At 40.9% G+C, this 24,291-nt stretch overlaps 1 protein-coding gene and 1 long non-coding RNA gene across 6 annotated transcripts in view; one reads left to right on the forward strand and one right to left on the reverse strand.

The window, feature by feature from the left end:
- The window catches only part of GALK2 (galactokinase 2), a 155,926-nt gene that overhangs the window by 19,177 nt on the left and 112,458 nt on the right, over window positions 1-24,291 (reverse strand). For all 5 annotated transcript variants that reach the window (XM_005211831.5, XM_059890523.1, XM_005211830.5 and 2 more), the window contains 1 exon segment: window positions 22,623-22,833. In XM_005211831.5, coding sequence (XP_005211888.1) covers window positions 22,623-22,833 — 211 coding nt within the window.
- Window positions 8,266-13,209, forward strand: LOC132346377 (uncharacterized). The gene is made up of 3 exons (XR_009496217.1): window positions 8,266-8,448; window positions 9,023-9,187; window positions 9,650-13,209. It is a non-coding gene; the product is annotated as an uncharacterized lncRNA (long non-coding RNA).

The raw sequence follows: 24,291 nt of genomic DNA on the forward strand, positions 1-24,291 counted from the left end.
GGCTGAGCACCAAAGAATTGATGCTTTAGAGCTGTAGTGTGGGAGGAGACTCTTGAGAGTCCCTTGGACAACAAAGAGATCAAATCAGTCAATCCTAAAGGAAATCAACCCTGACTATTCATTGGAAGGACTGATGCTGAAGCTGAAGCTCCAATAGTTGGACACCTGATGTGAAGAGCCAACTCATTGGAAGAGACCCTGATGCTGGGAAGCATTGAAGGCAGGAGGAGAAGGGGATGACAGAGGATGAGATGGTTGGATGGTATCACTGACTCAATGGACATGAGGTTGAGCAAACTCAAAGAGATGGTGAAGGACAAGGAAGCCTTGGTGTGCTGCAGTCCTTGGGGTCACAGTGAGTAAGACATGACTTAGCAACTGAACAACAAGGCAGAGGTCAGATTATAAGGGCTTTATATGTTATGCTAAGTAAGGTTTTACATTGTATCCTGTACATAAGTGGTTCTTGGCCTTTCTAGGGTTATAGAGACTTTTGAGAATAGAATAAAGCTATGAACCTTCTCTCCCCCATCTGAGTGCATAAATATATGGAATTCTACACACAGTTCAACATACAGTTTCCTTGGATTCAAGTTAAGAATTCAAGCTGGAAACAAGAAAAGATTACTGGCCTTTAGCAATTATATAGTCAGGATTATTGTTTCTGAACAAAAGAAACCTATATGAACTAACTTAATTGAAAGGAATTAATTTTAAAGGTATTAGAGAACTCACAAAATTTATTAGGATTACATATTCCTAATCTCTATTAGCATTTGAGAATCCAGGTGGGAATAAGCCACGCACCGAGTGAAATAGACAGTGAGGACCATTGCTGAGGTCTCCTCCACAAGTCTGGCTATGACATTAGATTCTAGATACTTTGTCAATGGACCTTTGCCTAATAGACTGAAAGCCCAAAACATAAGCATGTGCCAGGACACAGGAGGAACCAAGGACCCTTGCTCACACTCAGGTGACAAGACAAGAGGAAAATCTGACCCCTCAACTTTTACCATAGGAGGCAAACCTTCCTTCCTTCTCCAGCATGCACATAACAGATTTCCCCAGGAAAAGGCCTGGATGCCAGGTAGTTAAGCTACAGTGTCTGCCCCAGCAGGAGTGAAATACCACAGCTCTGTTAGCATTTAAATCTTTTCTCCAGACCACCCACCCAGTTTCCCTCACATGACTGGATTTCAAGTCTCCCTCACTGATAATTTCCCTGAATACACATTAGTCCGTGTATGCCCTTCTTCGGAGAAGGCGATGGCACCTCACTCCAGTACTCTTGGCTGGAAAATCCCATGGATGGAGGAGCCTGGTAGGCTGCAGTCCATGGGGTCGCTAAGAGTCGGACATGACTGAGCAACTTCCCTTTCACTTTTCACTTTCATGCACTGGGGAAGGAAATGGCAACCCACTCCAGTGTTCTTGCCTGGAGAATCCCAGGGATGGGGGAGCCTGGTGGGCTGCCATCTATGGGGTCGCACAGAGTCGGACATGACTGAAGTGACTTAGCAGCATGCCCTTCTTAAGAGTGGTCTCCCCACATCAGTCTGAGGAATGCAAAGTAGAGCTGGACAGTCATCTCCTTCATTCTCAACACAGTGAGTTTCTTCACATAAGCCTTGTAATACCAAACTGCAAAAAGATTGTGTGGTGATGGAAGAACACAGAGCATTGGTCTTCAAACTAAAAGTGATAAATATTTTGGGAATCAGATTTAACTTGGATAAAAACTTCATCTTGGGATAATTAATCAAAAGAAAATAAATAAATAGGCTGGTCAGAGAGAACTGGAAACCTTATCATGTAAGTGTATAATTAATCTTTTTGAGGCTCCCATACCCCAAAATGGTTTCCCACTCTTTGAAGGGGGGCACTAAAAGCAGTTGTGGTTTTAGCTGTCTTTGCACAATCATGGAGCTGCACGCTACTAGCCAATTTCTCTCCAAACACATAGCTCCACTGGGCTAAACTAAGAGTTGGTTTCCAAGAACAGCCATGCAGAGGTGGATGGGGGGAACCACTTCAGAATACACTCCAGAGTGCCTGTTTTCCTATGCAGCACAGTTATAATAAGTCTCTGCTCTGAGGCATAGAATCTTTGGAGTATTTAAGCAGTAGAATGGAAAAACACTATACAGTCCTCATTGAAGCTGGACCACAGTTTCAAATTTATTTCCCCAGTAATAATATTTTTCATAAATGTGAAGTTTCTGAAATGGTCAAACCCACAAAAAATAAACAGCTGTTTTCAGCCACATTAATATCCCATTCCCATGCTGCAAAGATTAAATTAAGTTAGCATTTTACATTTAAGAGGAAAAAAAGGCTTTAACTACCTGCTTTTAAAAGCAAAACCACTGATGAAATATATATATATATATGTGTGTGTGTGTGTTTTCAACACAAACCACATTAATCCATGGAAAACTACATTCCAAGAGGCACTTGTGAATGTTTTCAAATCCACAGCATAATGCCATCTTGTCTGTAGAGAATAACAGCACCCCCACATATTTATAGCTTCCCTCTCTCAGATTTTCAGGAGCAGAAGAGCCAGCACTGTTTTATAATACATTCCACTCCTCCGATCCTGAAACCTTTGCTTCACTCTGCTGCAGGCACTGGCACCTGCATCCTGCTTTCTGGCAATACCGTAAGCTCCTGTTAACTCCAGCGCCATTCAAATGACAAGACAGAGTCCACTGCTCCCTTCCCTCTCGTTCTATACTTTCGTACTTTGGATTCTTATCCCAGGTCTGAACAACTGCTCTACCTTCTAACTGGCCTCCCTCTTACTGCCTATTAATCTGTATTGTTGTTGCTGTTGTTCAGTCAACGAGTCCTCTCTGACTCTTCTGCAATTCCATGGGCTGTATCCTGCCAGGATCCTCTGTCCATGTGATTTTCCAGGCAAGGATACTGGAGTGGGTTGCCATTTTCTTCTCTAGGGGATCTTACTGACCCAAGGATCAAACTTCAGTCTCCTACATTGGCAGAAGGATTCCTTACCCATGAACCACCAGGGAAGCCCATCAACCTGTATACAGCTACCATAATAAACTTCCCCAATTACCATTTTGATCACGGTGTTCCCCAGTATTTCATTGTATCAAATGCTGCAGTATTGTTCCATGGTCCAATAAATGCGGGCACACACAGTCCAATGCAGTGGGACACAATGGGTCTACTGAACGTTCATGACCCTTTCCAACCTCTTACGGTGTGTCGGCACCATGCCTTGCTTGCGATACCACACTCCATCACTGCCTGTCCAAGAGTGGAGGCCCATGTCGGTATGCTACCCAGACTAGTTTTGTAATCCCCAGATCTCAAGGCCCCTCTTCCATGAAGCTGTCCCCCAACATTCCAGACACTGAATACTATGTATTCCCTTCTAATTACAATGATCACACACTACTTTAGGAGGGCAGAGATTGTGCCATCTTTATCTTTGTAGCTCAGCCTAACACCCTGTCTTGAATAGAGCAGATTCTCAATAAATATCAGCTCCCATCCCAGCAGCAGACGAAGAAGCCAGAACTGCTGGTTGGATGAGCTGCATTTTTGTTTGCCTCTCTTTCTTGAGGAAACTAGTTTCCCATTAACTTCCCAGAACTACCCTAACACTTTGTTTTTAGAAAACATTAAAGGAGCAATCTCAAGTCAGTTGAAAAGAGCTCAGGGAGTTGGGCAGGAATCTTGGTCAGAGCTGAATGAAGGACTATGGAAAACAATGGTCACACTTGCCTAGAGCTGGCCAGTGCTGGTATTTTAACCTAAAAGGGAATGAGTTCTTCTTGTCTTTGCTTTCTCCCATGAACTGAATTAAAGACAGAACAAAAACGTAAGAGACAAAGATGAAGGAGAGGCAGAGGAGAAATCAGTAGTTATCTGAGAATAAGTAGTATATTTCCATCAGAACACTTTAATCATTATTTTAGTATTTTCTTCCCACAAAATGCTAAATAAATGAGGGCAAGAACTATTCTGGCCTTACAGATTGCTAATGCATCTGTTGCTAACCAAAATAACCTCAAACTTAAAGCATCTAGCACAATGCTTGAATAGTTGCTCTCAACTGAGGACCAGTTGAATAAAAGGATAAAAATTTGCTTCTGTTCTCTTACATTACTCACTTATTTGCCAGTATGATCAAAAGTAGTAGTTTACCAAAATACAACAGTTTGAGCAAGTGAGAAGCTATGTTATGTGCCACACAAAAAATCTAATCCCAGCTAGATTATACAGGATGTTGCCCAGAGTTTGCTTCTGAACAGTGTGTTCTGGAGCAGACCAAGAAGGTGACCTGGGCAATGGATGAGGGGCGAACTCGTAGTGGGGAGCTTGTCCTAATAGCCTCATGGTGAGTACTGAAGACAATATGCCTACACTGCACCCAGACTTTCCAAAGGGTAGAATTAGGAAAGGTAAAATGTTTCAATTTCATAAACATCTAATGAGATGCCCCTATTCTCAAGGTGTTTGCAGTATAATTGGTGATAGACTGAAAAGAGGGAGCGTCCCCAATGGCTCAGTGGGTGAAAAATCCACCTGCAATGCAGGAGACTTGGGTTTGATCCTGGGTCAGGAAGGATCCCCTGGAGTAGGAAATGGCAACCCATTCCAGTATTTTTGCCTGAAAAGTCCCATGGACAGAGGAGCCCAGTGGGCTACAGTCCAAAGGGTCGCAAAGAGTCAGACATGACTGAGCATGAGCATCCTGAAAAGATGAATAAGGATGCTATTTCACAGAAGCCCATGATCGCAAATGTGTTTGTGCAGCCCTCTGGGAACCAGAGTGGGAAGTGAATGCTCACAGGCATGAGTTTGTTTGTGGTTTCTCTGTTTTTGTGTATGTGCTCCTCCATAAACAAGCAGTGTGTACACGTCAGGCTTTCCCCCCTTTATTAGATTCATTTTACCTTTATTTTTGTCCATATGACTCTTTCCTTTTTGATCTTCATCTGTCCCCCTTACCCCTATAAGTCTAAATGACAGAAATGAAGCACATATCTTGTTATTTCTTGTCTTAATTGACTAGAATTTTATATCTGTTGTTCTTGGAACATTTCATAGTTTCCCAGTAAAAGACTACATACTTCTTTCCTATGGAGGTAGTCTCTGGTCTTTTTAATGTTGCACCAGTGGTCCTTGACAGAAGAAAGGCTTTGTAACATTAACGTCTAATGGACTGAGGGATGTTCATTCTTGTGGTCTCTCCCACCCCATTGCCTCCTAAAGACAATACAAGGAATCATCTTCCTCAAACTTAAAAAAAAGAAAAACCACATACAGTCTCTACCCTTAACATAGAGCGGTGCCCTGCCATGTTTTCATCTGGAATTTACAGCATGAGTGACGATCAATTGATATTTATGTGTTTAAAACTTTGAATGTCTAATTTTTCCAAAGAGGACGTACAGAAGGCCAACAGGCACATGAAAACATGTTCAACATCACTAACCCTCAGAGAAAGGCAAATCAAGACCACAATGAGATACCACCTCACAACTGTCAGAATGGTTATAAAAGAACACAAAGAACAAACGGTAGTGAGACTGTAAATTGGTGTAGCCACTGTAGAAAACAGTATGGAGACACCTCAGAACAAGTGAAAATGGAACTACCATATGATCCAGCGATTCCACATCTGGGTAAATATCCAAAAAAAAAAAAGTTCAAAAAGATACATACACCCCAATACTCTTAGCAGCACTACTTCAGAGAGATACATGCATACCAGTATTCATAGTAGTAGTATTTTTAAGTGTCAAAATATGGAAGTAACCCAAGTGTCTCTCAACATATAAATGAATAAAGAAGATATAATATATATACAAACATATATGATACGTATATATGATATATACAGCAACACAGATGGACTTGAAAGAGAAAGACAAATGCCGTATGATATCATTTATATGTAGAATCTAAAAAAAATGAACATTTACCAGGAGGGAGCAGGAGGGGCAATAGAGGGGTAGGGGAGTAAGAGGTACAAACTGTTAGGTATAAAGCAAGCTGTTAAGGATATACTGTAAAACACAAGGAATATAGCAGATATTTTAGAACAGCTATAAATGGAGTATAACCTTTAAAAATTGTGAAGTACTATATTACACACCTGTAACATCGTATTTTACAGCAGCCATACTTCAATTTTAAAACTGTGAATGTCTATACAGATATAATGAATAATAATTTTTGTTGTCATTACTATTGATATTTGGCAGTAATCTGCAAAAATGATTAGGTACATGCATAGTAACATACCTCTGCTGACTCACATGTAACAAATTGGGAACAAACAGATGTAAGTAGGAAGAGGTACACAGTTTCTACTTCAGAAGTTTTTGCTAGGAAACTTTCTTCCCCCTGAAGCTAGGTACTTTGAAAATAATAAAGGCATAGGAAGTGAACCTATTAATATCAAACAGCGAAGAGGTTTTCCTGGACCATGCCCTAAGATTCTAGAATGACAGTTTCCTGAAAAGAGATTGAATGCCACAAGATGGGGAAAAAATGATAAGCCATGAGGACTAAGAAGGCTTTCACCAGACAAATTGCAGATAAAATGCCAGTGTGAGAGAAATGTGCATCTTAAAAAGATGTCATAGTATGTCTAATCCTCAAGTGAAGATAATTTGGAATCTGGTCAAAACAATATTCATCATCCCAATTGTCTGAAAGGAAATGTCAGCTTCATATTTTAAGATGAGAAAATAAGCTGGTTTCATTGGTATCAGCAAGATTTAAATGGGCTGAGACTCCCAGCTACACAGCACAGGTCAGTGTGGTTTTCATTAGTTAGAGCTGTTTCCAAATGTTCCAGTTTTCCTTGTACACGTTGAGACAGACTGCACTTGCCACCCACTCTGAAATTCATCACATCCACTTGACCTGCTTGAGCCAATGAAAGAGAATAAGAGACAGCTGTTAAAAGTCAGTGAGTGATCAACCACAGTCCCTTCCTCAGACCACAGTGATTATGGGCAAACACGTTGAGATGGAGCCCCTGCTGAGCCCAGGTCCCTGATTGTCTCAGATGAACAGACCACCTGCTGACTTGTGATCGAAAGGCAGAGTGGAAATGAACTTTTGTTGGGTCAAGCCCTGAGATGTCGGAACTGGTTGTTACTGAAGAAAAATCACCTTGAACACAGCAGTACAGGAGAATAAACACTTTGACCAAAATAACCACAATTAACTATAAGAAAAGCAACTTTGTATACAAGGAAAATATTTAATTATATGGAAACCTAAAAATATGAACGTGAAAGTAAAGGTAGCAACAAAAGGAAGGAACATAGAAATGACAAGATTGGCCTCTTAGGTAGACAAGGATTACAGAAGGTGGTTTCCTAACGCAAACCAGCAGAGAAGCACCAGGGGATACAATGAGAGGTCAGCCGTCCTCATATCTACAGAAGCCTCATTCTACTCGAAGCAGAGCATCTAATAAATTCACAACTGATCCTTTAATAATTTCATCTTGGCTATTGTAAACAGTGCTGCGATGAACACTGGGGAGCATGTATCCTTTTGGATGAAGTTTTTCTCCAGATATATGCCCAGGAGTGGGATTACAGGGTCATATGGTAGCTCAATTTTTAGTTTTTTATGTTCTCCATAGTGGTTGTACCAATTTACATTCCCATCAACAGTGTAGGAAGGTTCCCTTATCTCCACACTCTCCAGCATTTGTTGTTTGTGGATTTTTTTTTTTTTCTGATAGCCATTCTGACTGGTGTGAGGTGATACCTCATTGTAGTTTTGATGTACATTTCTCTAATAATTAGCAATGTTGAATATTTTTTTCAGGTGCTTATTGGCCATCTGTATATCTTTGGAGAAATGTCTATTCAGGTCTTCTGCCCATTTTTTGAGTGGGTTGTTTGTTTTGATGCTGTTAAACATCATGTGCTATTTGTAAATTTTGGAGACTAATCCCTTATTGGTCACATCATTTCAGATATTTTCTCCCAAACTATGGGTTGTGTTTTGGTTTTGTTTATTGTTCCTTGTGGTGCATTAGCTTTTGAGTTTAAGTAGGTCCCATTTATTTATTTTTGTTTTTATTTCCATTATTCTGGAAGATGGATCAAAAAAGATATTTTCAATATAGCCAAGACATGGAAGCAACTTAAAAGTCCATCGACAGAGGAATGGAAAAACACAATTCCATTGTGTAATGGATATATACAATGGAATATTGTGCTCAGTCACACTGACTCTTTGTGATCTCATGGACTGTAGCTTGCCAGGCTCCTCTGTCCATGAAATTCTCCAGACAAGAATACTGGAATGGGGTGCCATTTCCTTCTCCAGGGGATCTTCCTGACCCAGTGGAGTATTACTCGGTCATTTAAAAAGAATGAAATTATGCCATTTGCAGCAACATGGATGGACGTAGAGAGTGTCAGACTGAGTGAAGTAAGTCAGAAAAGGAGAAATATCATATGGCATCCCTTATATGTGGAATCTAAAAAGAAATGATACAAATGAGCTTACTTACAAAACAGAAACAGACTCACAGACTTAGAGAACAAGCTTATGGTTGCTGGGGGAAGGACGGAGAGAAGGGATAGTTAGGGAGTTTGGGATAGATATGTACACGCTGCTTTATTTTAAATGGGTAACCAACAAGGACCTACTGTACAGCATAGGAAACTGTTCAGTGTGATGTGGCAGCCTGAATGGGATTGGGTTTTACTTGAGCTGGGGCGGGGATTATGTTTTGAGGGGAGGATGGATACATGTACGTGTATGGCTGAGTCCCTGCACTGTTCACAACATTGTTAATTGGCTATAGCCGATTCAAAATGAGACAGTTTTCAAAATAAATCATTTCATGTCTCAGAAAGTAGAGATACATCCATGAAAAATTCAAGCGAAGGGAATACTCAGTAATAACAAGTCATGTATCTCTTAGACTTAAGAAAAAAATGAATATATATGTATAGTCACTGTCCTTTTCCTTTCTTTTTCTTCCCTTCCCTTGAGGCAGCCTTGAATGGTAGGACCAGCACGGCCAGAGTCAGAGGCCGTTGGGGCTGACAAGGTGGCCAGGAACTACAGGGGCCGGGCCAAGGAGGCTGGTAGAGACCTGAGTAACCCTGGGGGAAAAGTCATGCCAAGGCCAAGAAGACAACTGGGATGAACAAGTTGACTGGTAAGGTCAGGAGGCCAGGTACATACAGGGGAAATAAGCATATTAAGAATGATGGTAGCATATTTTTTTATGCTACAAAGATCTACGCAAGGGCACCAAGCGCCACAAGCACTCGCATACACTGTCCCTCAGCTGCTGGGTCACCCTGTGGCATGGAGCAGCACCTCCAGGTCCCACTGGCTCCTCCTTCAACTTCTACTCTTGGACTAGGCATTGGACTAGGTACATGTTTGGCTTCCACCGGTATCATCAGAACTGGAGGCCTGGAGGTAGTGAGTCTGACCCTGATTCCAGCTCCTCTTCCCGAGCTCCAGGTTGCCCTCGCTCTCCCCTACATCCACTGTCACTTCCTGCCTGTCTTTCCTACTGACTTCAGGCTTCAGCACCAGATGCGAACACTGTTTAAACAGCTTACAAGTTGCATGTTGTCAAATTCCTATAACACATCTCTTTCTCTGACAGAACCCTGACTGACAGCCTCATGTCACATAACGGTTAAGACCATAGAGGGAGGCCTCTGGACTCAGAATGTGTGGGTTTGAATCCGAACTCTGTTACTTTGAGCTGCATGATCTTAGGCAAGTTACTTAATTATTCTGTCTTGTTTAACTTCTCTGTAAAGTAGCAAAATACTGGAATTTAACTTATGGGATGTTCCTAGCATCAAAACCATCTAAAGCCAGTCTTTATTCTTTATGTTCCTCTAAATTAAATCTATATGCATGCGTGCTAAGTCACTTAGGTCATGTGCAACTCTTTCTTTGTGACCCTATAGCCTGTAGCCTGCAGCCTGCCAGGCCCCTCTGTCCATGGGATTCTCCAGGCAAGAATAATGGAGTGGGTTGCCATTTCCTTCTCCTGGGGGATCTTCCCAACCCAGGGATCGAACCTGGGTCTCCTGCATTGCAGGGGGATTCTTTACCATCTGTGTCACCAGGGAAGCCCTAAATCTAAATAACTTGTGCTATATTTCACTTACAGAAAAGTCCATGTGTGAATTAAGAGACCACTGTCAAAAGCACTGGGATGCAAGATAGACTGTTGTGTTGGTGGAAAATCTTAGTAACATTCTTTGTTTACACAATGAAAAAGGAATATTCATCAGTATTAACAGTTATGTCACTGAACACAAATCTAATTAGCACTGTAATGGCCAAACTCATTTGCTTTTCTCTTTTAAACAAATTTCAAACAAACAAAAATAATACCTACCAAAAAATTCTTTATTCCCTCAGAGCTATCTGACTTTGGGAGTTTGACTATCATACTTCAACACTGTGAACAGATGAGGGGAGTTTGAGAGAGTGAGGAGAAGGAGGTGGGAGTGCATCAGTATTTAAATGTGTGTCCAAATGTGTTTAAGGGCTTCCCTGGTGGCTGAGGCAGTAAAGAATCCATCTGCAAAGCAGGAGACCTGGGTTCGATCCCTGGGTGAGGAAGATCCCCTGGAGAAGGAAATAGCAACCCACTCGACTATTCCTGTCTTGAGAATCCCATGGACAGAGGAGCCTGGCAGGCTACAGCCCATGTATGGGGTTGCAAAGAGTCAAACACAGCTGAGCAACTAACATTTTCATTTTCCGAATGTGTTTATGGCACAGTTTACAACCTTGAAAAGAACTATTTCATGTAGGTACTCTGAACATGAAGAACATATTAACAAACACGTGCAGCAAATGTTTTAAAAGTACTCAGAATAGTGCTTGTCACATAGCTAAGTGTTCACTGTTAGTTGTTATGAATAATATTAATGCACATGAACAGATTTTCTTAAAGGCTCAAAATAACCACTCTCTAGCTAGACCTTGAGTACATTTTCTAATTGGCCTCCTACCCATTACCTCTCCATATGAACAGAAGAAAATTAGTTTAACACATTTATTCATTTATCAAGCATTTACTAGGTACCACAGGAATTCCAGCACAAGCTGGAATCAAGATTGCTGGGAGAAATATCAATAACTTCAGATATGCAGACTTATGGCAGAAAGTGAAGAAGAACTAAAGAGCCTCTTGATGAAAGTGAAAGAGGAGAGTGAAAAAGTTGGTTTAAAACTCAACATTCAGATCATGGCATCTGGTCCCATCACTTCATAGCAAATAGATGGGGAAACAATGGAAACAGTGACAGACTTTATTTGGAGGTGGGGGCGGGGGCTCCAAAATCATTGCAGATGGTGTTGCAGCCATGAAATTAAAAGATACTTGCTCCTTAGAAGAAAAGTTATGACCAACCTAGACAGCATATAAAAAGCAGAAACATTACTTTGCCAACAAAGGTCCATCTAGTCAAAGCTATGGTTTTTCCAGTAGTCATGTATGGATGTGAGAGTTGGACTATAAAGAAAGCTGAGCACTGAAGAATTGATGCTTTTGAACTGTGGTGTTGGAGAAGATTCTTGAGAGTCCCTTGGACAGCAAGGAGATCCAATCAGTCCATTCTAAAGGAAATCAGTCCTGAATATTCATTGGAAGAACTGATGGTAAAGCTGAAACTCCAATATTTTGGCCACTTGATGTGAAGAACTGATTCATTTGAAAAGCCCCTGATGCTGGGAAAGATTGAAGCCAGGAGGAGAATGGGACGACAGAGGACGAGATGGTTGGATGGCATCACTGACTCAATGGACATAAGTTTGAGTAAACTCCAAGAGTTGGTAATGGACAGGGAAGCCTGGCGTGCTGCAGTCCATGGGGTCACAGAGTCAGACACGACTGAATGACTGAGCTGAACTGAACAGGAATATAGAAATGCACAAAACAAGGACCTTTTCTCAAGGATACAAATGCTATGAAAGAACGGTGCCTCATAACTCACATTTAGCTGCTATGACTATTTTAGGATTTATTTCTGGGGAATGCCATCATGGTAACTATTGTATATGAATTTCCTGTGAGGCTAGAAGAGTAGTTTCCAGCTTGCCATCACAGCCACAGGTCACCAGAGTCTATGCGGCTGCTGTTATCAGAAGAGATTCCCCCCTCTTCCTCCTTTCCTAAAACACGCACAATATTCCTGAAGCTGAAAGCTTAATATAAAAGGATGACCTTCCTAGAGAGATGAAAATCTTCTGTTAGAAAGAGGATCAGAGTGTTTGAGAGAAGAGAAGGTTTAGTCTTACTGGTCTAACTCTCCCACATCTTCTACTCCTGAGCCTGCCCAAATCACATTAACTCAAGAAACGTGGGGAACTCAAGGGTCTGAAGGTACATAGTATGAAGAGGCGGTCAAGCTCATAGGTTCATAAGTTCTGGGCCTACTTCAGTCCAAGATGACTGTAAGTCATCAAGTATGTAAGACTACTGCAGGGGTCAACTTCTCAAAATGTACCGGCAGAATCTGTTTCATTTCAGCTCTTTTAAAACTCTCACAAAAGTGAATGAAAATTCCAGAATTCCCTGATTTTAGTGGCTCCAGGATGGCCTCAGGTGCCAAAAACAAGGCCCCCATTATTATTAGCCTTGTAGGATAAGAGTGATTCTGAGCCCTGACCTACCCCTCAGTGACTAGACTCTGACCGGTACACAGCACACATCACAGTCGAGTATGTGATTCCTACACACTGGCACTGAGCTGTCCCTACAGAAGTTGAGAGTTTTGAGATGCAACAGCTTTAAAATCATACTTAATAGATTATGTCTGCACTGCATTGTCAGTTCCCTAAGTATATGAAGAGGCAAGGTGAACTGATGGATAGGGGTATATGATGCACACATGCGAAAGAGGAAGAGGAAAACCGAGGAATGAAACATCAACCCAACTGATCTGGGTTAACAGTTCAGCCCATTTCTTCCTAAAAATTGAAGAAGCTTTACTCCTAGCATGATCCTGCCCTCTGTGGCCAGATAGCTAGAAGTCAACAGGAGCTGAGAAGCAAACCAAAGGGACTAGGAAGAGAGGAAAGGAAAAAGGGAAAGCAAATTTTCTCCACACTTGTATTCCAGAACAACTAAAGCATATTTTTTGTGCACAACAAAAAATAGTTACTTGATTTATTCTTTTATATTGTTTCAGAGGGATCTATTATCTTATTAAAATTAAAACAAAAGACAAAACTAAAGGACTCATTTTTATTTGGCCTTATTATAAGTTCATCATACAAATTTTAAAGATTTCTGCTCAACCAATATCTGTAAATTCTAGAAAGACCCTTTGGAGTTTCTTCTACTACTACTAAGTCACTTCAGTCGTGTCAGACTCTGTGCAACTCCATAGACGGCAGCCCACCAGGCTCCCCCATCCCTGGGATTCTCCAGGCAAGAACACTGGAGTGGGTTGCCATTTCCTTCTCCAATGCATGAAAGTGAAAAGTGAAAGTGAAGTCGCTTAGTCGTGTCTGACCCTCAGTGACCCCATGGACTGCAGCCTTCCAGGCTCCTCCGTCCATGGGATTTTCCAGGCAAGAGTACTGGAGTGGGGTGCCATTGCCTTCTCCAAGTTTCTTCTAGGCTCTTTATAAAAAATTTTTTCTTCAAAATTCTTATAAGAACAATTTAATGTGTTAAAATCATAGAATGTAGTACCTGATATCTTATGAGCTATTTTTAAATCGATTTCCTTTATATTGAGAACACAATTGGAAACTGAAATTACTGACTCCTTTTATACTGTGAAGTACCTTTATATTTCTCCATTAGATTAAAAACTACTCTTCTTTGATGTAGATAAGATAATCCATGAGGACTACCTTTTTATCAAACAAGAAGATTCCACAGCACTTCTCATGGCTTTTCTGTAACACAAAAGCTCATGCACCAAGTTTCTGACCAAGTTGAGTTTGCTCCTTAAATTAAGCAAGCCACTGGATGCCACATGGCTTTACATTTTCTAAAGCAAGAGCACCAGAATGGGAAATAGCTAAAAGGAAACTCTATAACCACCAAGTAACCAACTTCCATCACTTCTCTTTAGTTGCAAGAGAAAATCATAGGAAAGAAAAATCAAAACTTGATATTACCTCCCTTATTGGTATAGGATTGCTAAAGCCAGTTTAGTAATACACTAATATTAAAAAGTAAAGGCAGGAAGAGTATTGGATTAACTCAAAAGACTAGGACTTGGGATCTGGCTCCCGCATTTGCCAGCTCTCTAGTTTGTAACTACATGTAATTCTATGACCTTAGTTTCCTCATCTGTGAAATGAGGATAACCATGTGCCCTGGGGTTATTGTGAGATTCAAATCAAATGATACAGTTAAGAGTACTGTATAAACAATAAAGTTTTTGTTTGTTTGTTTTCTTACTGCAGATATCTTCCTAAACAGCATTCTATGCCAGTGCCTTATACTTGCTCAAAAGTCATGATTATTGCTTATGACTTCACAAGGATCAAGGATCCAAACATATTAGTCAGTGACTGAACAGCACTTTGTCAACACATAGTCACAGGCAAAGTTGGTCATCAAAGCAAGGAGATTAGTGTCCACCCAGCAGAGTGCTTCTAAGCACAGGGCCACCCAACCTGGAACACAGGCTGAAGTGAAGTGAAGTGAAAGTCCCTCAGTCGTGTCCGACACTGCGATCCCATGGACTATACATTCCATGCAATTCTCCAGGCCAAAATACTGGAGTGGGTAGCCTTTCCCTTATCCAGGGGATCTTCCCAACATAGGCTGAGCATTCCCAAAAGGAATGATCCCAATACATCCCTCCTTTGTCAAACTAGTGCCCAAAGCAGCTAACACATTTTCTACCTCAGTTTCTATTTAGTCCTTCATGGACTCCCCTGTTTATCCTCCAGTGTGTCCTTGACTTAACTCCCGTGCTAGATACACATGTGCCTCTCTCCTGACTCTCTCCACAGCTTCACCTTTTTCTCTGGGGTCACACCTGAGAAAACACCCTTCCCAAATCAGCCTGGACCCTGAGCTTCTAGAAACCCAGACCTTATGCCACAGTTTTACATAACTCCTATCTGTGGGTGGGTGTGCATGCTCAGTCGCGTCTGACTCTTTGTGACCTTATGGACTGTAGTCTGTCAGGCTCCTCTGTCCATGGGATTCTCCAGGCAAGAATAGTCGAGTGGGTAGCCATTTCTTCCTCTAGGGGATCTTACCAACCCAGGGATTGAACCCACATCTCCTGCATTCCTGCCTTGGCAGGCGGATTCTTTATCACTGGGCCACCTGAAAAATAATTCTTAATTTTTTTCCTAAAGAATAACCCTTAAATTTTTCCTGACCAGTTCCTGGTGATGGATTATAGCCATTTAAACAATGCCTAAAGGATTTGAGAATTTTTCTTTGTGTGTGTGTGTTTAATTTTAATGGTCTCTGAGCATTTCTAAATCTAATTATTATGGAGAAGGAAATGGCAACCCACTCCAGTGTTCTTGCTTGGAGAATCCCAGGGATGGGGGAGCCTGTTGGGCTGCCGTCTCTGGGGTTGCACAGAGTCGGACACGACTGAAGCGACTTAGCAGCAGCAGTGACTATATAACATCCAGCTGAAGACTAGCCAGGGGGGTACTCTTTCTGCCCTCTTCTGATGCCTATGTCAGAAGCTTTCTCTGTCTCCTTTATAGTTTAATAAAACTTTATTACACACACACAAAATAAATAAATAAATAAATCTAATTATTAGAAATCTGGGAAAAGAACATGGCCTTTTGGAACTCTGGTTTAGCAGAGGCTGCAAGCCACAGTTTGACTGTAAACATCTCCTTGTACTCTCACCTCAAGGTCAACATCTCCCAACTCACACTCATATCCAGGTTATCCAGGTAAAAGAACAAAGGAATTCTGGCAGAAATAGAACAGAGGATCATGGATTTCCATGACAGGAAAATCTGTCCAAGTCAAAACTAAGTATGTTGAAGTGTAGACACCTGGAATAATAGGGTGGTGGCACCCTCCTGAGTCCCCTGCTGAGGACACATGTCATCTATGCCTCCACTCATGCATTCTAAAGACAGTGCCACATTCAATAAGAACCACATTTTCTAAAGGGGTAATAGAAGCATTTACCTAAGGAATTAGACCAATCAAACACAGACTCAGAAGGAACAAGACAATGATATAAACAGATTTTTTATTTCTAATGTTAAAGCTGCATACCAAGAGAATTCAGGAGGAAATTTGGCTGAGGCTAGATGGCTGGATTCAGAGAATAAATCAAGTGAAATTAATCTAGGAGACTCTAGAATCCCACAGGCTGATTTATGTTCATGGTTGTTTTCTTGTTTGTTTTGTTTTTTTTTAACTTATTGCAAAAGGGGGAATCCTTGGAGGATGATAGAGTTATTCACTCAGTTGTGTCCGACTCTTCGCGACCCATGGATTGTACATAGCCTGCCAGGCTTTCCCAGTCCGTGGGATTTTCCAGGCTAGAACACTGGAGTGGGTTGGAGTGGGTTGCCATTTCCTTCTCGAATTGAGGATGATAGAATTACAAAATAGATTCATTCGTTCAACATAGGTTTTGTTGGCACTCAATAAACCTAATAAATTATAGAAAATCATACATGTGGGCCAGTAGGAAAGTTATTTTAGATAAAGAGATAAGATTAAGTATTCATAACTTTTACGAAAACAATGAAATCATTATTTTTTAAGGGGCTAAAACTTAAATATACACATAAATAGTCATGCATATCCTATGATTAGAAAATTATCCTTTGTGTTTTCCAGATTTTTCTGAGAAATTAACTTATTTTAAAAAGAAATTCTTACTCAAAAGAGGGGTAGGAGGTGAGGGATACAGGCAGATGCAGAGAAAAAGGAACAGGGATACAGACAAAGAACAGGCTTCACACTGAGATGGATATAGATAAGAATTTATTGAGCTTTTACAATAGGTAGGAACCATATTTCAGAAAAGAGGAATGGGCAGTGATGGTCAGGATTAAAGGGAAGACAAAGAGGCTATTAGTGAGTGGGATGGTTCAGCCAGAACAACATTGTCCAAATGGGGATGTATGGGCTCAAACAGGAGACAGGACAGAACAGAGTTAAGGCCAAATTGAGAAGAAACTTAACATCCACATTAAAGAGTTTAGGCGGTAGGTAAGAGCGGACCTCTAAAGATTTCTGAACTAAGAAACGACACCATGAAAAGGCTGCTTTATGAAGATCATCTGACAGTGAATATTCTCAATGTCTATTAAGGTCTCTTTGCCTCTTAACCAAAAACCCCAAAATCTAATTATATAGTTTGGGTCTTTACTTGCTCTATATCTTTATTTAGATGCCTTGCCACATCACCAGAAATTCATCATCCTGCCTCCAAAATCATTTCCCATCTATAATTCCCTAACTTCCCAGCATCCGTATCTCAGCCTTCCTTATCTCCTATTTCTTTTCTTCTTCCCTTTCTTCCCTCCCTCCTTCCCTTCCTTTCTAGACAAAGGTAATCATCAATTCCAGCTGAACTGCCCTTTATAGTTTTACAAATCTAGTCACTGAGATATCCACCAACAATCCCCCATTTCAGGCTTTTCTGTGATGGAGTAGAGAACAGGCATCCCTTTAGCCAATATTTTTGGCATCCAACTCATACTGCACACAACACCTCTTGACACATTTTTCAAATACCCCATGTCTCATGCCTTGGAGAAGGAAATGGCAACCCATTCTCTGTGCCTGGAGAATCCCAGGGACAGAGGAGCCAGGTGGGCTGCCGTCTATGGGTCGCAGAGTCGGACACGACTGACGCGACTTAGCAGCAGCAGCAGCATGTCTGTCTTCCAGACTCTTCTGCCTGAAATGGCCTGTCACCACTCTCCTCCTGGGAAGGCCATAACTTTCTTTTCAAATCTAGCTCAAATTCAAGCCACATTCTCTAGGCATTTAGTCACTCTCTCTTCCACACTCAGGACTCATAAGAAATACCTTTATTACCATGGGTATTATCTACTGTGACTGTTGTGAAGCACCCTCACCAATCAGACACTAAGTCACTATAAAGTAGAGACCACATCCTACTTATCTCTGTATCCCAGCATCCAGCATAATACCCAGCCCAGTGAAGTTAACACATATATTTGCTAAATATAAGAAATTGGATGATGTCTTAAGTCAAAGAATAAAGACTATTCCCCTGGAAGCGCTCCCTATCCAATGACCTACCCAATGTCTTTATTCAATAAACATTTTATGAATTTCCCCATTATCCATAAAACACTTGCACACAGTATTTTACAAAGTGTGATGATGGCCTATCTACAAAATCAACCTGATATATATCCCTCACCATTATTTTCAGAAAACATTCAATTGTCTGTAGTACTCTGGATTCCTCTCTTACTCCTCTCTGCCTGGAAGTTTTTCTGCCTGTCTACCTAGGAAACTTCTATTTATTCTCTAACTTTTGTCTGGTTGCTGTCTCCTTCGTAAAGCCAGCTCTGACTTCTTTCTTTTCTGGTCTCCCTAGACCCAAGAACACCTCCCTCACTGCACTCATTACTTCCTGCTGGATCAGTTTTTTCTTTGTTTCCACTACTATTTTGTAAACTCCTTAAGTATCAAACCCTGTTGTGTTTATTTCTGTGTTCCCAATGCTCAGCCTCAGGGCCTAGAGTAGGGGAAGCAGGAGAGGGAAGAGAAATAGCAGAAGTAGCTGATGTTTATGAGTACCTCCATTACCAAGCATTGTTCCTAGCACATTACACCAATTACTTCTTTAAGTACCTCTTTCTCTTATGCCTATTTCGTGGAAAAACCAAGATAACAGAAAGATTAAAAACTTTCAAATCAGGTCCCAAATCTAGTAAATAAAGACGTCTGGAAAAAAAAAATAAAACAGAAGTCTGAGATCTTAATCCAGGCCTTATGGCTATGCTTTGGTCTACTGCCTTTCTGGAGTGGTGTCAGCAAACTTTATCTGCCAAGAGCCAGATAGTAAATATTTTAGATTTTGTGGGCCATTTAGACTCTGTCACAACTACTTAAATCTGTCATTGCAGTGCAAAAGCAGCCATAGCCCATATAGATGGCTGTATTCCAGGAAGATTTATTTAAAAAAAAAAAAAAAAAACCAGGCGGCAACTCTGATGAAGTTTATAGGCCAGTTTGTTCATCTAGAAATTCAACAAATATTCATCAAATTAAATTGGATCTAACAGTGTTGGGAACCAAAACCTTTTCCCTGCCCTCAAAAGATTTCCTTATCTTATCCTACAGCTGCCAGCAATTGTAGCAATTGCCTGCCTTTAGCAGGCAAATCCACTGTAGGCACTCAAAATCCAGCTGTAAACCTGAAGTGAATGGGGTGGGAATGGGGCTCTGATCTTTCCACTAAGTTCTCATCCCCAACTTTGCCTCACGAAGAGACTACTGGCTTAGCTAGATGTCCCAGCTCCCACCATTGATGTCTCACAAATAGACAACCTTTACTTCTGAGAAGCCACTCCAAGGCTCTAGCTCCTACATTTGCCTGGTTTCCATCTCAAGTTTTTTATGTTAATAGTATAAAAACAGTAGACAAGCAGAAAAAGCCTCCATGCTTAAGTGAGCCACATGTGTCAACCTAAGCAGTGAAGACTTCCTGGTGTTTCAGAATGTGGTTCCACAGCAGTCATGAGCACTGCTCTAACCTAGATCCTTTCATATAAGAAGTACAATAATCAGAAAAATGAGTATGAAAAAAGAAAGGATAAGAAAAAAGAGATGCTTATTGAATTGTGGATTTCTTTTTTTTTTTTTTTTCACTTCAAATGGTACAAAAGAGCCATTTCAATTGATATACATACTACTGTATATAAAAGATAGCTAATAGAAACTTACTGTATAGCATAGGGTACTCTCAGTGCTCTGTAATGTACTATATGGGAATGGAGTCTAGAAGAGAGTGGATATATGTATACGCCTGGTTGATTCATTTTGCTGTACAGCAGAAACTAACAACATTGTAAGTCAACTATATAGTCCAGTTAAAAATTATTTAAAAAAAAGGAACCATTTGATTTGCTGAACCAGTATTGCTTTAGATTTCACAATATTTTAACATCTTATTGGAACTGAACAGAACCCTACAGTACCCTCCTCCCCTTGCCCCTTAGTACAAAAACAAGTGGTGAATGATTAGGGCAATAGAATCACAGACTCAGTGTCTGATGCACTTTCCTGAGTTGTTCTACAGATACTATCTATAACTTCCACTAGAAGAAAAAGCTAACTGCATGATGACCAAATTGTAGCCATGGCATAAACTGCTTCAACTTGAGCAGTACTGAATCTATGGCTAGCACAATTCCAAGAACTCACCTCAAGAGAATGGGATTACCATTATTGCTCATAATAATCTATATCTTTGTGAGCATCTCTCTTAGCCTATATATGTTGCTGCAGCAGCAACATATATGTTAGTGAACAATTAAAATTGTCAGCAAAGAGATACTACAGACCCATGGTGACATTGTCTACTCTGTAGAATAAGGGATCCTGCATCAGCATGAAAAACTTACAGAAGAAAGACCTTCACCCCTAATTTCTTAGAAATGGAATGATGTTCTGACAAGCAGGGATTTGCAAGCAGCTCTTTACAGAAGACTGCCCTTGGCAGGAATCCCCTGCTCTTGTCACCTTAGGAAAGCTATATTATAACTAATTTTTAAACCAAGCACCCCATGCTCTACTCATCTCCAACCCAAGGACATCTTGCAAATCTTTTAATCACACAAAATCCTGCCTAATTTGTCAATTCTTTGTCAATCAAAGAAGTAGAAATAAGACTAATTAACAGATGACCAGATTTCTTCCCTAGTTTCCCGTTCAGTAACCTCCTGAACAAATTGTGTGAACAAGATTACATCTAGAGAGAGATCACAAGGTGTCAACAAGCCTGCACACAGTGGGGAATGGCGATGACTCTGACCCCCTATCTCAGTGATTAACTGGGATTGCTTTTGTTTCCCTTTAAAAGCTTTCATGGCTGAAGAGAATCTTCGGAGGTGGCTTTCGGGGGATGCTGAGTCCACCATCTCCCAGAATTGCCAGCATTCTAATTAAAGCCACCTTTCTACCGACATTTGTGAGTACGTAATTGATTTTGTAAGTGGCAAGCTGCAGGACCAGATTCACTAGATCTGTTCAGTTCAGTCATGTATGACTCTGTGGCCCCATGGACTGTAGCACGTCAGGCCTCCCTGTCTATCACCAGCTCCCAGAGCTTACTCAAACTCATGTACATCGAGTCAGTGATGCCATCCAACCATCTCATCCTCTGTCGTCCCCTTCTCCTCCCACCTTCAATCTTTCCCAGCATCACGGTCTTTTCAAATGAGTCAGTACTTCACATCTAGTGGCCAAAGTATTGGAACTTCAGCTTCAGCATCAGTCCTTCCAATGAATATTCAGGACTGATTTCTTTTAGGATGGACTGGTTGGATCTCCTTGCAGTCCAAGGGACTCTCAAGAGTCTTCTCCAACACCACAGTTCAAAAGCATCAATTCTTCAGCGCTCAGCTTTCTTTGTAGTCCAATTCTCATATTCATACATGACTACTGGGAAAACCATAGCTTTGACTAGATGGACCTTTGTTGGCAAAGTAATGTCTCTGCTTTTTAATATGCTGTCTAGGTTGGTCATAGCTTTCCTTCCAAGGAGCAGGCAACTTTTAATTTCATGGCAGCAGTCACCATCTGCAGTGATTTTGGAGCCCCAAAAATAAAGTCTCTGTTTCCATTGTTTCCCCATATATTTGCCATGAAGTGATGGGACCGGATGCCACAATCTTAGTTTTCTGAATGTTGAGTTTTAAGCCAACTTTTTCACTCTTCTCTTTCACTTTCATCAAGAGGCTCTTTAGTTCTTCTTTGCTTTCTACTGGATAACACTATGAATTACATGTCCTGATACCCATTATCTTCAAAACAGGCAATCACAAAACTAGAAACAGGGTATACTAACTGCATGACAAGGGTTATATATGTTTCTAATGGTTATTCAAATCCTGATTTAATTCTAGTGAGAAATAATTTGTTGTTGAAATTCACTGAAAAAGATAACATAACTTTTTCTGCCACAAGATGCCACAAGATGCTTCCTACAAAAATTTTAAAATACCAAAACAAACTATAAATGTACATTTAATATATTATTAGACCATCACTTTGGTTTCTGATCCCTAAACTGAGTTGGGCTCACATTTGAAAAAAACGCATGATGTTTCCAATGAATTTCCCTGACCATTGTAATTCTGTGGTTGGCATAGGCCAAAGCAGGAGAATTACAATGGTGAATTGGGAACTTCTTGAGGGCAAGAGTGTGTGTTATTCACCTTTGCCTCACAAGAAAATCCAGCATATAACAGATCAGTAAGAATGAATTTTGAATTTAATGAAGCCAAGAATCTAGATAATTAAGTTTACCGAAATACATACATTCTCCAAATTCCCTCAAGCATGCTTCAAAATCACTAAAAACCCATGGGGCACGGAAACTTTCCACCTGGGGGTGGGGGAACAACACATGCCCTGTTTTCTCCAGCAGACTCACCATCTTGAGTGTTTGGACTGAGAATTTGGGTCTTGAGTTCCTGCAGGCTAATTCCCAGACATTTGCAGATCTCCTCAGGGCTGTAGGGTTCAGGGTGAAGGGCGTCCTCTGTGATCAAAAGCATTTCTTCCAGACTGATCCCCAGTTTGGCCTGTACCTCCTCCAGCCGCAGCACTTCTTTCCATGGCAAGCTTTTGTGCTTAGCCAGGAGCTGCAAATTCAAACCAAGATATATGGTCAGTTTTCATCCCAGAAATTGATATACACTATTTTAATGAGTGAAATTCAACTTTCAGCTTTTTTTTTTCCATTCAACCTATTCACAATTCCACTGCTTGAAAATGAACTCTGAATTCAGATGTTTGAAATTAAACATGCTTGTGTGACACTCACAAGCTAGTTAAGTATTTTTCCTAAAAAAAAAAATAATAATAATAATCCCCCACTGATTTTTTTTGCCTGTCACCACCTTCCCTCAGGGCTATTTCTTTGAATAATTTTGTCGGTTGGTCCCTGTTTAGTTCATCCCCCAAACACCGCTCTCTATAAAGTCTACAGAAAACTATTCAAATCTCACACATGACCTGAGTCCTGAGGTAGACACTGAATGCCTGATTTCATTAGAGCACTTCCTGTTTACCACATGCCTCTTTGAAATGGCTAACGAATTTAAGTATCTGGCATTTGGAGTCAAGCCCCAGATTTTAAATGAAAACCTCATTGGTGACCTTATGAAAAACCATTTCATTAGGTCGTTGGTGGTAGTACAGCTGTATGTTTCTCCAGCCTCAAGAAAAGGGTCTGGCTTCCAGTTACATCCTGGGTCACCCCCTCAATCTGCTGGGGAGAGTGAGTATAATCCAAACCTTTGTAACCAGGTCCACTCACAGGAAACACACTCCAGAATGTGTGTCCCTCATCCTCCTCAAACCACTGACTGAGACCTTCAGAGCAGGTGACAGTCAAAATAATGACGGTATCTCTCACCCTGGAGGTCTATAAAATTCATTCCCAGGGTGTGAGGACCACAGGTGCAGACAATGCAAACAGCAAAAAGGAGCAAGCAAGAGAAGGGAAATGTGCATCTGATTTACTCTTCTATTATGATGATGATTTGATTTTCTTTCTTTTTGACAGGAAGCAGATTTACCAAAAGACCATTATACTTTGGTTAGGGCCACTCACTTCTGAAGAATTTTAATAACAGTAGTTCTTATATTCATTAATCCTCTTTTTAAAACTCTGGCTCATACATTTGAAAGGAGTTAATGATTTTAAAGCAGAACTGGAGAAGGGGACAATAGAATCACGTTTCTATTCAATTATTTCACAGAACATGGTGCCATTTTTAAAAGCAAAAACACAAACTAAGACCTTTCTTCTGACCTTGTTTGCTTAGCACATTTAATGTTAAGGCAATGGCACCCCACTCCAGTACTCTTGCCTGGAGAATCCCATGGACGGAGGAGCCTAGTAGGCTGCAGTCCATGGGGTCGCAAAGAGTCAGACACGACTGAGCAACTTCACTTTCACTTCTCACTTTCATGCATTGGAGAAGGAAATGGCAACCCACTCCAGTGTTCTTGCCTGGAGAATCCCAGGGACAGGGGAGCCTGGTGGGCTGCCGTCTATGGGGTCGCACAGAGTCGGACACGACTGAAGCGACTTA

Source organism: Bos taurus, chromosome 10 (genome assembly GCF_002263795.3).
Source record: "Bos taurus isolate L1 Dominette 01449 registration number 42190680 breed Hereford chromosome 10, ARS-UCD2.0, whole genome shotgun sequence".
In the NCBI taxonomy this organism is placed as follows: domain Eukaryota; kingdom Metazoa; phylum Chordata; class Mammalia; order Artiodactyla; family Bovidae; genus Bos; species Bos taurus.